Raw genomic sequence first — 12,729 nt, 5'->3', positions numbered from 1 at the left:
TCTTTTTGTAGAGATGGGGTCTCTGTTGCCTATCTCGGCCTCCCAAAGTGCTAGGATTACAGGTGTGAGCCACTGTGCCTGGCTTGATATAGGTATTTTTAGTGTGGTGCAGAACTGCTTCCATAATTGTAGCACAGATAGAGCTGCTTATTCCTGCTGAGCTCCTTCTTTGGTTCCCTCCCAAGAGTCATGTCCCTGCATGAGATTCTTCCCCTCTCTCAAGTCCTGGACTTACTTTCCACAGTTTTCAGAAAGATGTCTGCTTAAGGAAGAGGTAAGCTGTGACTGAATAAAAACATCAGCTGGACACCGGGATGACACAATTGACAAGGAGCATGACCTTTGATTTTGGTGACATTCCTCATAATCCACAGTTTGAAAATACTGTCTTTAAAAACAGCCACTGTACTAGATATGTAAATGCCCTCTGATAATACCAGACACCGAGAAAACACCAACAACTTTCAATGAAGGTTCCTACCTGTCTACAAGCGTAATCACACTGGTCGCACTTAAAGCGCTTCTCATTCTTGTGTGACTTCTGATGCTGGATGAGGGCATAGCGCTCATGAAACACAGCATCACAGTAACGGCATTTCTTGCCTTGCTCAATATAGGAATGCTGCTTTCGCAAGTGGACACCTGAAAGCACAGTAAAAAGCCCAGTATAATGTGAAAACACAAACAAGCACTTTAACAAGTTACTAATACATTTCTTCTGATTCTTTTTTTTTTTTTTTTTTTTTTTGAGACGGAGTCTTGCTCTGTCACCCAGGCTGGAGTGCAGTGGCGCAATCTCACTCAGGTCACTGCAAGCTCCACCTCCCGGGTTCATGCCATTCTCCTGCCTCAGCCTCCTGAGGAGCTGGGACTACAGGCGCCCGCCACCACGCCCGGCTAATTTTTTTATTTTTTATTTTTGTATTTTTAGTAGACAGGGTTTCATCGTGTTAGTCAGGATGGTCTCAATCTCCTGACCTCATGATCTGCCTGCCTCAGCCTCCCAAAATGCTGGAATTATAGGTGTGAGCCAATGCGCCTGGCCCATTTCTCCTGATTCTTAAGTATTACTCTGGGTGATATACAGAAAATGAATGAAAAGGCAGAGTAACAGGTGCAGGGAGAACAATTAAGATTGTTCAAACAGGACAGGTGGGAGAAGATGGTGGCTGGGACAAGGGTGATGACAATGGGTGTGGATGGAAGGGGAAGAACTGATGAGAGATGGAAGCAGCTGAATCAACAGGAATTAGTGACTGTAGAGTGAAGAAGAAAGTAGGTATCAGGCCTGGAAAACCAGGTAGGTGTTGGGGTCATTTATTGAGACAAGAATAGTGGAAGAGGGCTTAAGACCAAGTTGTATGTGTTATTTTCGGGGTCGGGGGGTGGGGGGACATAGGGGACAGAGAAGTTTTAGACCTTCAGTTTTAGACATGCTGAATTTGAAATGCCAGAGATATCAAAGCAGGGATACACAGTTATATAAGGCTAACTCAAAAGAAAGATCTGGAGTAGGAATATAAATGTACAAGTTGTTAGGATTTGAAAGCAGCTATGCTTATCACTGTACCACCAATGCCACAAAAGAGTTGTTAGAATTTGAGCCCATGGGAGCTGATAAGATCACCAAGACAAAAAGTAGAATTAAAATAAAAAGTATGGGTCATGCTTTAAGAAGTCTAAGAGTTGGCAGGCACAGTGGCTCACGCCTGTAATCCCAGCACTTTGGGAGGCCGAGGCAGGTGGATCACCTGAGGTGAGGAGTTCAAGACCAGCCTGGCCAACATGGCAAAACTCTGTCTCTACTAAAAAATACAAAAATTAGCTGGGCGTGGTAGTGTATGCCTGTAAACCTGTAATCCCAGCTACTCGGGAGGCTGAGGCAAGAAAATGGCTTGAACCTGGGGGGCAGAGGTTGCAGTGAGCCAAGATTGTGCCACTGCACTGCACTCTAGCCTGGGTGACAAAGACTCCATCTCAAAAAGAATCCCAGCACGTTGGGAGGCAAAGGTGGGTGGATCACCTGAGGTCAGGAGTTTGAGACCTGGCCTGGCCAACGTATAGTGAAACCCCGTCTCTACTAAAAAATACAAAAATTAGCTAGGCATGGTGGAGTACACCTGTGGTCCCAGCTACTCGGGAAAATGAGGAAGGAGAATCATTTAAACCAGGGAAGCGGTGGTTGCAGTGAGCTGAGATCGTGCCACTCTACTCCAGCCTGGGTGACAGAGTGAAACTCCGTCTCTCACACAAAGCACACACGCACACATACACACAAAGAAATCTATGAGTTGGGCCAGGCGTGGTGGCTCACACCTGTAATCCTAGCATATTGGGAGGCTGAGGTGGGTGGATTGCTTGAGTCCAGGAGTACGAGAACAGCCTGGGCAACATAGTGAAACCCTGTCTCCACCAAAAGCTAAAAAAAAAATAATAATAATTTAGCTGGTCATCGTGGCATGTGCCTGTGGTCCCAGCTACCAGGGAGGCTGAGGTGGGAGGATTCCTTGAGCCTGGTCGATGCTGCAGTGAGCCAAAACTGAGCCATTGAACTCCGGCCTGGGCAACAGAGCAAGACAGTCTCCAATCAAAAAAAAAACAAACAAAAAACAACCTTGGAGTTAAGGCCAGTGAGAGAAAAAAAGGTTAAAATAAGAGAAAGCTGAAAGGAGTAAGAGGAAGAAAACCAACAGGATTTAGTGTCACAGAGGCCAAGGGAAGAAAGTGTTTCAAAGGAAGAGGGTACTGTCAACGATGAAGAACACTGCTAACAGATCAAGTCATCTCTTAGAAAGAAGAGTGGAAAGGAGTCTTCACTACATTCAGAGAGTGGGGTCATTCATGACCTTAAGCAAGAGTCATTATAACAGAGTGATGGAGAATAAGCCAGACAAGAGGGAAAGATGAGGGAGAGAAGACTGTGAGGGATGTAACTCTTCATAAAGGCTGGCTGGGAAGGACTGCCTCAGCCTCCCAAGTACCTGGGACTACAGGAGCGTGCCACCACACCCGGCTAATTTTTTGTATTTTTAGTAGAGATGGGGTTTCACTGTGTTAGCCAGGATGGTCTTCATCTCCTGACCTTGTGATCCGCCCACCTCAGCCTCCCAAAGTGCTGGGATTAGAGGCGTGAGCCACTGCGCCTGGCTATATTTTTATTTATTTTAAGAGACGGGGTCTTGCTATATCACACAGGTTGGTCTAGAACTCCTGGCCCATCCTCCTGAATAGCTGAAACTACAAGTGTAAGCCACTGTGCCTGGCTAAGATTCTTTTCTTTTTTGTGATGGGGTCTCTCCGTCACCCAAGCTGGAGTGCAGTGGCACTATCTCGGCTCATTGCAACCTCTACCTCCTAAACTCAAGTGATCCTCCCACCACAGCCTCCGGAGTAGCTGGAACCACAGGTGCACCTCACCACAACCGTTTTGTATTTTTGGTAGAGATGGAATTTTGCCATGTTGCCCAGGCTGGTCTGGAACTCCTAAGCTCAAATGATCCGCCCACCTCGGCCTCCCAAAGTGCTGGGATTACAGGCGTGAGCCACTGCGCCTGGCCCTTTGTCTTTATTTTTTAAGTAGGAAGAGAAGTCATTTACCGAGACCAAGAAGGGAGAGAAAAAAGAAGGAAAATTAGAGGTTATAAGAAAGTAGGAGTAGGGGATCTGGTGCAGTAGCTCACGCCTGTAATCCCAACACTTTGGGAGGCCAATGAGGGCAGATTACTTGAGGTCAGGAGTTTGAGAGCAGCCTGGCCAACATGGTGAAACCCTGTCTCTACTAAAAATACAAAAATTAGCCATGGGCGGGCACCTGTAGTCCCAGCCACTTGGGAGGCTGAGGCAGGAGAAGAGCTTGAACCCAGGAGGTGGAGGTTGCAGTGAACAGACATCAGGCCACTGCACTCCAGCCTGGTTGACAAGTGCAAAACTCTGTCACAAAAAAAAGTAAGTGAGGGCTGGGCGCGGTGGCTCATGTCTGTAATCCTAGCACTTTGGGAGGCCGAGGTAGGCAGATCACCTGAGGTCAGGAGTTCAAGACCAGCCTGGCCAACATGGTAAAACCCCATCTCTACTAAAAAATACAAAAAAAAAAAAAAAAAATTTTAGCCGGGCATGGTGGTATGCACCTATAATCCCAGCTACTCAGGAGGCTGAGGCAGGAGAATCACTTGAACCTGGGAGGCGGAGGTTGCAGTGAGCTGAGTTCACGCCATTGTACTCCAGCCTGGGTGACTAGAGGAAAACTCCATCTAAAAAAAAAAGTAAGAGTAGGGTGCCCAACTCTATATATATAAGCACCAAACACTGAGGAATGAATTCGCTCACTCATAAAGAACTGGAGCACACCTGACAAGAACAAACAGCTGGAACAGGTAGGAGCAGTGAGGGCCCAGCTACATTTGGGGATCATGAATTTATGTATTTACAGTACAAGTTGTATCAACTGAGGTGATATCCCACCAAACTTAAAGAGAGCTAATTATTGGGAGCAGATATGAGGTAAGGGAGAGGATGGCTCTCACTTTTTACTCGCTATCTTTTTTTTTTTTTGAGACAAGAGTCTCGCTCTGTCACCCAGGCTGGAGTGCAGTGGCGTGATCTCTGCTCACTGCAACCTCCACCTCCTGGGTTCAAGCAATTCTCCTGCCTCAGCCTCCGGAGTAGCTGGGACTACAGGCGCCCGCCACCATGCCCGGCTAATTTTTTGTATTTTTAGTAGAGACAGGGTTTCACCATGTTAGCCAGGATGGTCTTGATCTCCTGACCTCATGATCCACCCGCCTTGGCCTCCCAAAGTACTGGGATTACAGGCGTGAGCCACCGCGCCCAGCCTACACTAAGTATTATTAATAAACTCCGGCTGCATGTAAACTCTAGTTTAACTATGCACAGAAATACAGTTACCACTAAACCAATAAAACAGTCCCATTACCTAGAGAAAGTACAGATGTTCTCAAAAAAATACAATAGAATGACCTGAGTTTGAATCACACTATGTTACTTTCCTACTTGGGGAAGGAAGGCTACTAATTAAAGGTGTACTGTGTCTCCTCCCATCACAGCTCCCATTAATTTATAGATGAGTTTTACTCAGGACAGAATCTTGTGGCCTGACTACAGTAAGAAAAGGAAGAAATAGAAAAAAAAAAAAAAAAGCAGCTAAGCAATGGCTTTTACTAAGTGACAGGCCATTCCCATACATAAAATGTTATGAGTCAGAAGGTGGAGTTATTTATGATCCCCATATTTCGAAATATAAATCCTTCAAAATATTTTTTTCACTTCTCACTAGTTAATCTACTTACCCAAATCACTTTTTCGGGCTATGACTGTGTCACAGTGGGGACAGTGAAATTTGGCCACATTTTCTGTGTGCTTCTGTAAAATGTGCATCTTCATGGTACCACTTTGGGTAAACCGAGCATGACAAATGTAACATTCATAAGGCTTTTCCCCTTTAAAGAAAATACAGAATGAACACATAAATGAAATGAATAAATACTGTAATTTAATTGGAGGGTAACTCAGGTGGCAGATATGCTACACCACAGAGAACCTACAGGTCTTAGGAAGGCTGAGGCTCAGTCCCAGTTCCCGGATCTTGTCTATCTTCAGATACGGCCAAGTCCTAAACTGCTGCTGGCCACCTCTGCTCTGCCCAGCTCTGCTCTGGAATCCTCCACATTACAGCAATGCTTACTTTTGGGGGAGATTGAATGGAGAACTCACAAGTTTTTCTTTTTAGGAAAAGACAATATCCAGGAAAATTGAATAAGGTGGGTTAGGAAATCTACCCAGACTTTTAAAATTAAAATCTGCCCATTTTAACTTAATTTCTCCCTTAAAATTTTTCTTGTTGTAGGCAGATTCAAGTTGAACAAAACAAAAGGTACTATTTTCTAATGTATTTTCTGAACAACGAATTCAGAGGACATGCCGGAGAAGCATTAATCAATTCCATAGTATTTTCATGCCAGTCTTCCATTCACATAAACAATGGGGGCACACAGTGGTCCACAGGGTCCCATGGGATTCACTGAAAAGCAGCTCATTAATACAGTAAGGAGTGGCGAAGTCCTACCTGAATGGGTTCTCATGTGCCTTTTCAGCTTGTATGTGTCCCTGCTGGCATAACTGCACAAACTGCACTGAAATGGACGCTCTCCAGTATGAGAGCGAATGTGACGTTTTAATTTGCTGACCTGAAATACGAAAACAACCAAACTTTAACTTCTGTTAACACAGACTGTAACATGAGCACTGTAGGTTAGGCACAAAAGCTTAGCTTTGGGGCACTGAAGTTCAGAAAACAGAAGAAGTCTAAAAGATAACCTTCTTCCCTCTTCATTATTTGTAAACTTTGCTTCTCGAATCCATATCATTATCTAAGAGAAGTGGGTAAATGAATATGGGTGTAGATAAGCCAAGATTGGTCATTACTTGGGAGGCTGAGGTGGGCAGATCATCTGAGGTCAGGAGTTCAAGACCAGCCTGGCCAACATGGTGAGACCCCGTATCTACTAACAATACAAAAATTAGCCAAGCATGGTGGCACACGCCTGTAATCCCAGCTACTCGGAAGGCTGAGGCTGGAGAATCTCTTGAACCCAGGAGGTGGAGGTTGCAGTGACCCGAGATCGTGCCACTGCATTCCAACCTGGATGACAAGAGCGAAACTCTGTCTCAAAAAAAAAAGACTGCGCATTACTAATAATAACTTTAAGCTGGGTGGTAGGCACATGAAGATGTATTACAATCTTTACTTGTACAGGTTTGAAATTTTCCATAATAGTTTAAAAATAATCCATGCCTATTTACAGATCAATTTGTTCCAAATCCTGTGTTACTGAGTACATATTTTAATTCCACTCATCCTCTTTTCCTATCATTAGCATTTCCTAGACAGGCCAGGCTCGAAGGGCCTGTCATCTATCATCCTCACCATTATCCATCCTTTAGTCCCCTGCAGGATACCTTATACTAAAACAGTGACTTTCAAACTTGATTCTATGAAGTGCTTTGAGGGCAGGTCGCGGTGGCTCACACCTGTAATCCCAGCACTTTGGCAGGCCAAGGCGTGCGACTGCTTGAGGTCAGGAGTTCGAGACCAGCCTGGGCAACATGGCAAAACCCTGTCTCTACAAAAAATACAAAAATTAGATGGGTGTGGTGGCACATGCCTGTAGTCTCAGCTACGTGAGGAGCAGCTGAAGTGGGAGGATCACCTGAGCTCAGGAGTTTAAGGCTACAGTGAGCCATGATCACGCCACTACAGTTCAGCCTGGGCAACAGAGTGAGAGACCCTGTCCCCCACGCACCCCCTGCTCCAAAAAGCGCTTTGAACATTCACTAATGTTTCAATGTTTGTTTTGAAAAATTTAAAAAGTATCCCAATTTTAAGAAAACAAACAAAAAACAAAAAAACACTGCACTCATGTGTCACTGGGTTTTTTTTTTTTTTTTTGAGATGAAATCTTGCTCTGTTGCCCAGGCTGGAGTACACTGTCACGACTGTGGGTCACTGCAACCTCCGCCTCCCAGGGTCAAGCAATTCTCCTGCCTCGGCCTCCCGAGTAGCTGAGACTACAGGCGCACACCACCAGGCCTGGCTAACTTTTATATTTTCAGTAGAGACGGGGTTTCACCACGTTGGCCCGGCTGGTCTCAAACTCTTGATCTCAGGTGACCAACCCGCCTCGGCTTCCCAAAGTGCTGGGATTACAGGCGTGAGCTACTGCGCCCGGCCCCACTCATAAGTGTTACACACCAAGTTTTCACACACATAAGTCGATAACTATCCTAACAGCATTACTAATTCTTTTCCTTCAAGATTTCCCTATTTAACCTGTTAATTTCAATATGTACCAGAACTTACTCTGTTCCAATGAGCTATCTATTCCTACTGCAATATCACACTGGCTTCATTTACTATAGTTTTACAAAATCCAATCGCACAAGCCCTTCATTCTATTTTCAAATTTTTCTTAGCCATTCACATTTATTCTTCCAGTTGAAAGTTAGAATCAACTTGTAATGTTTCTTCATTTATTGAGGTCCTTTGGAAAAGTTTCTGAGGTTTTCTTCATGTACATTTTGTAGATATTTTTTGTTGTTCAGTTTATCCCTAAGTTATTTTATTGCTACTAGAATCCATTTCATACCTTCCTATCACTACTGAAGTTACTGATTTCTGTATGCTTATCTTATATCCGGCCAGTGAACTGAACTCTTACCGCTGTAAGTTTTTGTTCTGATACTCTTAGATTTTCTCTGTAAGCAAATCTCTCTGCAAGAAATAAATTTTATCTTTCCATTAATAATTCATTTCTTGCTTTATTCGATTAGCTAGGATTTCCAGTACAATGTTGAAACAGTAACATTAAGAATCAATATCTTGTCATATTCCAGATTTTAATGGAAATACTTTCAATGTTTCAGAATTAATTAGGATGAGTTTATTATACATTTCTGGTATATATGCTTTTTTAAATTTTTTTGAGGGGGAGTCTCACTCATCACCCAGGCTGGAGTGCAGTGGCGCAATCTTGCCTCAATTCAACGTACACCTCCCAGGTTCAAGTGATTCTCCTGCCTCAGCCTCCTGAGTCGCTGAGACTACAGGCGCGTGCCGTCATGCCCAGCTAATTTTTGTATTTTTAGTACAGACGGGGTTTCACTACGTTGGCCATGCTGGTCAGCTCCTGACCTCAGGTGATCTGCCCACCTCAACCTCCCAAAGTACTGGGATTACAGGTGTGAGCCACCGTGCCCAGCCTAAACACATTATATTAAAGAAGTTTTCTCCTATACTTAACTTGCCAGGACATTAAACAGTAATTAATGATTACTGAATTTTAGCTCCCGTCCCATCTACAGAAATAATATGGTTTTTCTTCAATCCTTCAATGTAATATACATCAGTAATTTCCCAATGATAAACAATCTTTGTGTTTCAGATATATTCAATATCACTTATTTTTTAGAACATATTACTAAATTAGGCTGGCTCATTGGCTAATAATTTCATTTAGAATTTTTGCTTCTCTCTGAGGATAAGTTTTCTTTTTGGTAGTTTTCTGACCCAGTTTTGGTAACAGTGTAGCTTCAAATAATAAAATTGATAAACCTACCATTTTAAAATGCTCTGGGTACAATTTTTTTTTCAAAGTTTGACAGAATTTGCCTTTATTAACATGTGAAACTGGTAGTCTTTTTTAAGATGGAGTTTCGCTCTTGTTGCCCAGGCTGGAGTGCAATGGCACGATCTCGGCTCACTGCAACCTCTGCCTTCCGGAATCAAGCGATTCTCCTGCCTCAGCCTCCCAAGTAGCTGGGATTACAGGCATGCACCACCACGCCCAGCTAATATTTATTTATTTATTTATTTGTTATTATTTTTTGAGATGGAGGGAGTCTCGCTCTGTCGCCCAGGCTGGAGTGCAGTGGCGTGATCTCAGCTCACTGCAAGCTCCACCTCTGGGGTTCACACCATTCTCCTGCCTCAGCCTCCCGAGTAGCTGGGACTACAGGCGCCCGCCACCACACCAGCTAATTTTTTGTATTTTTAGTAGAGACAGGGTTTCACCATTTTAGCCAGGATGGTCTCAATCTCCTGACCTCGTGATCCACCCACCTCAGCCTCCCGAGTATCTGGGACTACAGACGCCCGCCACCACACCCAGCTAATTTTTTTTTTTTTTTGGAGACGGAGTCTCGCTCTTTCGCCCAGGCCGGAGTGCAGTGGCGCGATCTCGGCTCACTGCAAGCTCCGCCTCCCAAGTTCATGCCATTCTCCTGCCTCAGCCTCCCGAGTAGCTGGGACTACAGGTGCCCACCACCGCACCCGGCTAATTTTTTGTATTTTTAGTAGAGACGGGGTTTCACCGTGTTAGCCAGGATGGTCTCGATCTCCTGACCTCGTGATCCACCCACCTCAGCCTCCCAAAGTGCTGGGATTACAGGCTGTGAGCCACCGCGCCCAGCCTAAATTTTTTATTTTTTAGTAGAGATGGGGTTTCTCCATGTTGGTCAGGCTGGTCTCCAACTCCCGACCTCAGGTGATCCGCCCACCTCGGCCTCCCAAAGTGCTGGGATTATAGGCGTGAGCCACCGCACCCGGCCAGAAACTTGACTCTTTTTAAGAGGTAAATCTTTCACCCTCATCATAAGTTTTTTGGGGGAGCAGTGTGGTGTGGGAGTGTTAATAATTTACTAACATTTTTCTACCTCATCTTAAGTCCGTTTGGGTAGTTACAGCTTTGTACTGAAATAAATCATGGTCTGCCTAAGAGAGATACCAACAAAAAGCTGAACACTCACTTCTACACTGGCGTAATCGCACATGGAACACTTGAATGGCTTCTCGTGGGTGTGTTTGTAACGACGATGCCGAACCAATTCTCCACTGGTCACAAAGGCCATGTCGCAGTCTGGGCACTTGTGAGGACGAGTACCTAGAGAAAGGATGGAGTAACAGGAAGAGCAAGATCAAGGGCACAGTTAATGACAGAGTTCAATGTGTGGCACAGAACTGCTATGAGACTGGAACCCTATTCATCCCATCAACTGCAGTAGCTTGAAAGCAGATCCGAAAGTCAGCTCCGAAAACTATGGGAGGGCCTGTATGAATTTATAATACTAACACCAGGATATTATAACACATACCAAATTAGTTTCTCTTAATTACCCATCTGAATCTGCTGCCTTTGAATACAATAAAAACCTTCTTATTCCTATTTTGTAAATATCCTGGTCATTATGGATTAAAAGTTAATAGAGACCGGGCTTGGTGGCTCATGCCTCTAATCCCAGAACTCTGGGAGGCTAAGAGTTTGAGACCAGCCTGGGCAACATAGCAAGATCCCGTCTCTCAAATCTCGTTGTATTACAACTATAAATATAGGGCCAATGGGCTGTCCATATTCTGAAACTTTCTTTTAAAAACACAAACATATAACTTGTTTTCCATATATATCTGTCTTGATAAGGAATTTCAGAGGCTTATCACAGGCTTTACATAGTATTCCCTTTTATGTGATTTAAACAAATGATTTTCAAACATCCATGTCTAATATGCTGTGATCATTCTGAATGTCAATTCATCCAATATAAAACATTTATGAATAATATACTCTCTACATTTCTTGTCTTTCACTGAAGGAATCTTAGAGACAAAACTGAGAGCACAATGTAGTGCTAGTTTCACAGACTAGTGACCATCTGTAATTGTGGGCAGCAGGTAAGGGGTGACAGCAAGGTAATACCAAACACTAAAACCAAAGGAAGGCTGCCTTTAAGAATACAATTAGGAAGAGCCACAATGTAATGAATAGAACCAGCTATCTGCAGAAATGATTCTCTTTGCGAATGAAGAGAATGCTGGAGAAGAAGAGTGACTGGAGTATAATAAAAACTAAGCAATTCCAAGGAATGTTCTTTTGTTCATTCAATTTGATTCTTTAGAACCACTATGGATCTAACGGTAAAGCACAGAGTTCTTCCTGTGAAAAGTGTATAGTCTGGTGGTACGGATAAGAAGTAAAACAATTAACGAGAAGAAAAGTGGCATCCAATTTTCTTTCTGTTTTTTGTTTTTGAGCCAGGGTCTTCCTCTGTTGCCCAGTGGGAGTGCAGTGATAAGATCAAGGCTCACTGCAGCCTTGACTTCCCAGGCTCAAGTGATCCTCCTACTTCAGCCTCTCCAGTAGCTGAGACTACAGGCTTGCACCACCATGCCTGGCTAATTTTTTCTATTTGGTAGAGATGGAGTCTTGCCATGTTGCCCAGGCTTGTCTCAAACTCTGGGCTCAAGCAATCCTCCGGCCTCGGCCTCACAAAGTCCTGAGATTACAGGTGTGAGCCACCATGCCTGGTCTTCTTTTAGAACAAAGTAAGCTAAAAAATAAATGCTCGTGTTTACCTAGTACTATCCAGGGGAGAAATAGGCCTGCATAAGCGTGGCAATTAGCTAAGAAGTGGACACTGCTGTGGGGCAGGGATTTCCATTAGGCTGCACCACCATGACTACCTACGTCCCTTCACTCAAGGCCCATCCTCTTTTTTTTTTTTGAGACGGAGTCTCTTGCTCTGTTGCCCAGGTTGTGCAGTAGCATGATTTTGGCTCACTTCAACCTCTACCTTCCAGGTTGAAGCAATTCTCTTGCCTCAGCCTCCTGAGTAGCTGGGACTACAGGTCCATGCCACCACACCTGGCTAACATTTTTTTTTTTTTCTATTTTTAGTAGAGATGGGGTTTCACCATGTTGGCCAGGACGGTCTCAATCTCCTGCCCTCGTGATCCGCCTGCTTCAGCCTCCCGAAGTGCTGGGATTACAGGTGTGGGCCACCATGACTGGCTTTTTCTTGAGACCGAGTTTTGCTCTTGTTGCCCAGGCTGGAGTGCAATGGCACAATCTCAGCTCACCGCAACCTCCGCCTCCTGGGTTCAAGCGATTCTCCTGCCTCAGCCTCCCGGAGTAGTTGGGATTACAGGCATGTGCCACCACACCCGGCTAATTTTGTATTTTTAGTAGAGACAGGGTTTCCCCATGTTGGTCAGGCTGGTCTTGAACTCCTGACCTCAGGTGATCCGCCCATGTCAGCCTCCCAAAGTGCCAAAGTGCTGGGATTACAGGCGTAAGCCACCACACCCGGCCACCCGGCTAATTTTTGTATTTTTAGTGGAGATGAGGTTTCATCATGTTGGTCAGACTGGTCTCAAACCCCTGA

The 12,729-nt window shown here is 44.5% G+C and overlaps 1 protein-coding gene across 2 annotated transcripts in view; it reads right to left on the bottom strand.

Annotated features, from left to right (window-relative positions):
• CTCF (CCCTC-binding factor) overlaps nucleotides 1–12,729 on the bottom strand; it is a 74,149-nt gene that overhangs the window by 11,875 nt on the left and 49,545 nt on the right. For both annotated transcript variants that reach the window (XM_002826547.6, XM_054534972.2), the window contains exons 5-8: nucleotides 10,321–10,454; nucleotides 6,083–6,203; nucleotides 5,307–5,456; nucleotides 482–642 (exon numbers count right to left, since the gene is read on the bottom strand). In XM_002826547.6, coding sequence (XP_002826593.2) covers nucleotides 482–642; nucleotides 5,307–5,456; nucleotides 6,083–6,203; nucleotides 10,321–10,454 — 566 coding nt within the window. The remainder of the gene's footprint in view (nucleotides 1–481; nucleotides 643–5,306; nucleotides 5,457–6,082; nucleotides 6,204–10,320; nucleotides 10,455–12,729) is intronic.

The sequence above is a fragment of the Pongo abelii genome, chromosome 18 (genome assembly GCF_028885655.2).
Source record: "Pongo abelii isolate AG06213 chromosome 18, NHGRI_mPonAbe1-v2.0_pri, whole genome shotgun sequence".
Classification (NCBI taxonomy): Eukaryota; Metazoa; Chordata; class Mammalia; order Primates; family Hominidae; genus Pongo; species Pongo abelii.
The sequence above is the reverse complement of the archived record's forward strand: the minus strand, read 5'-3'. Positions and strand labels throughout refer to the sequence as shown.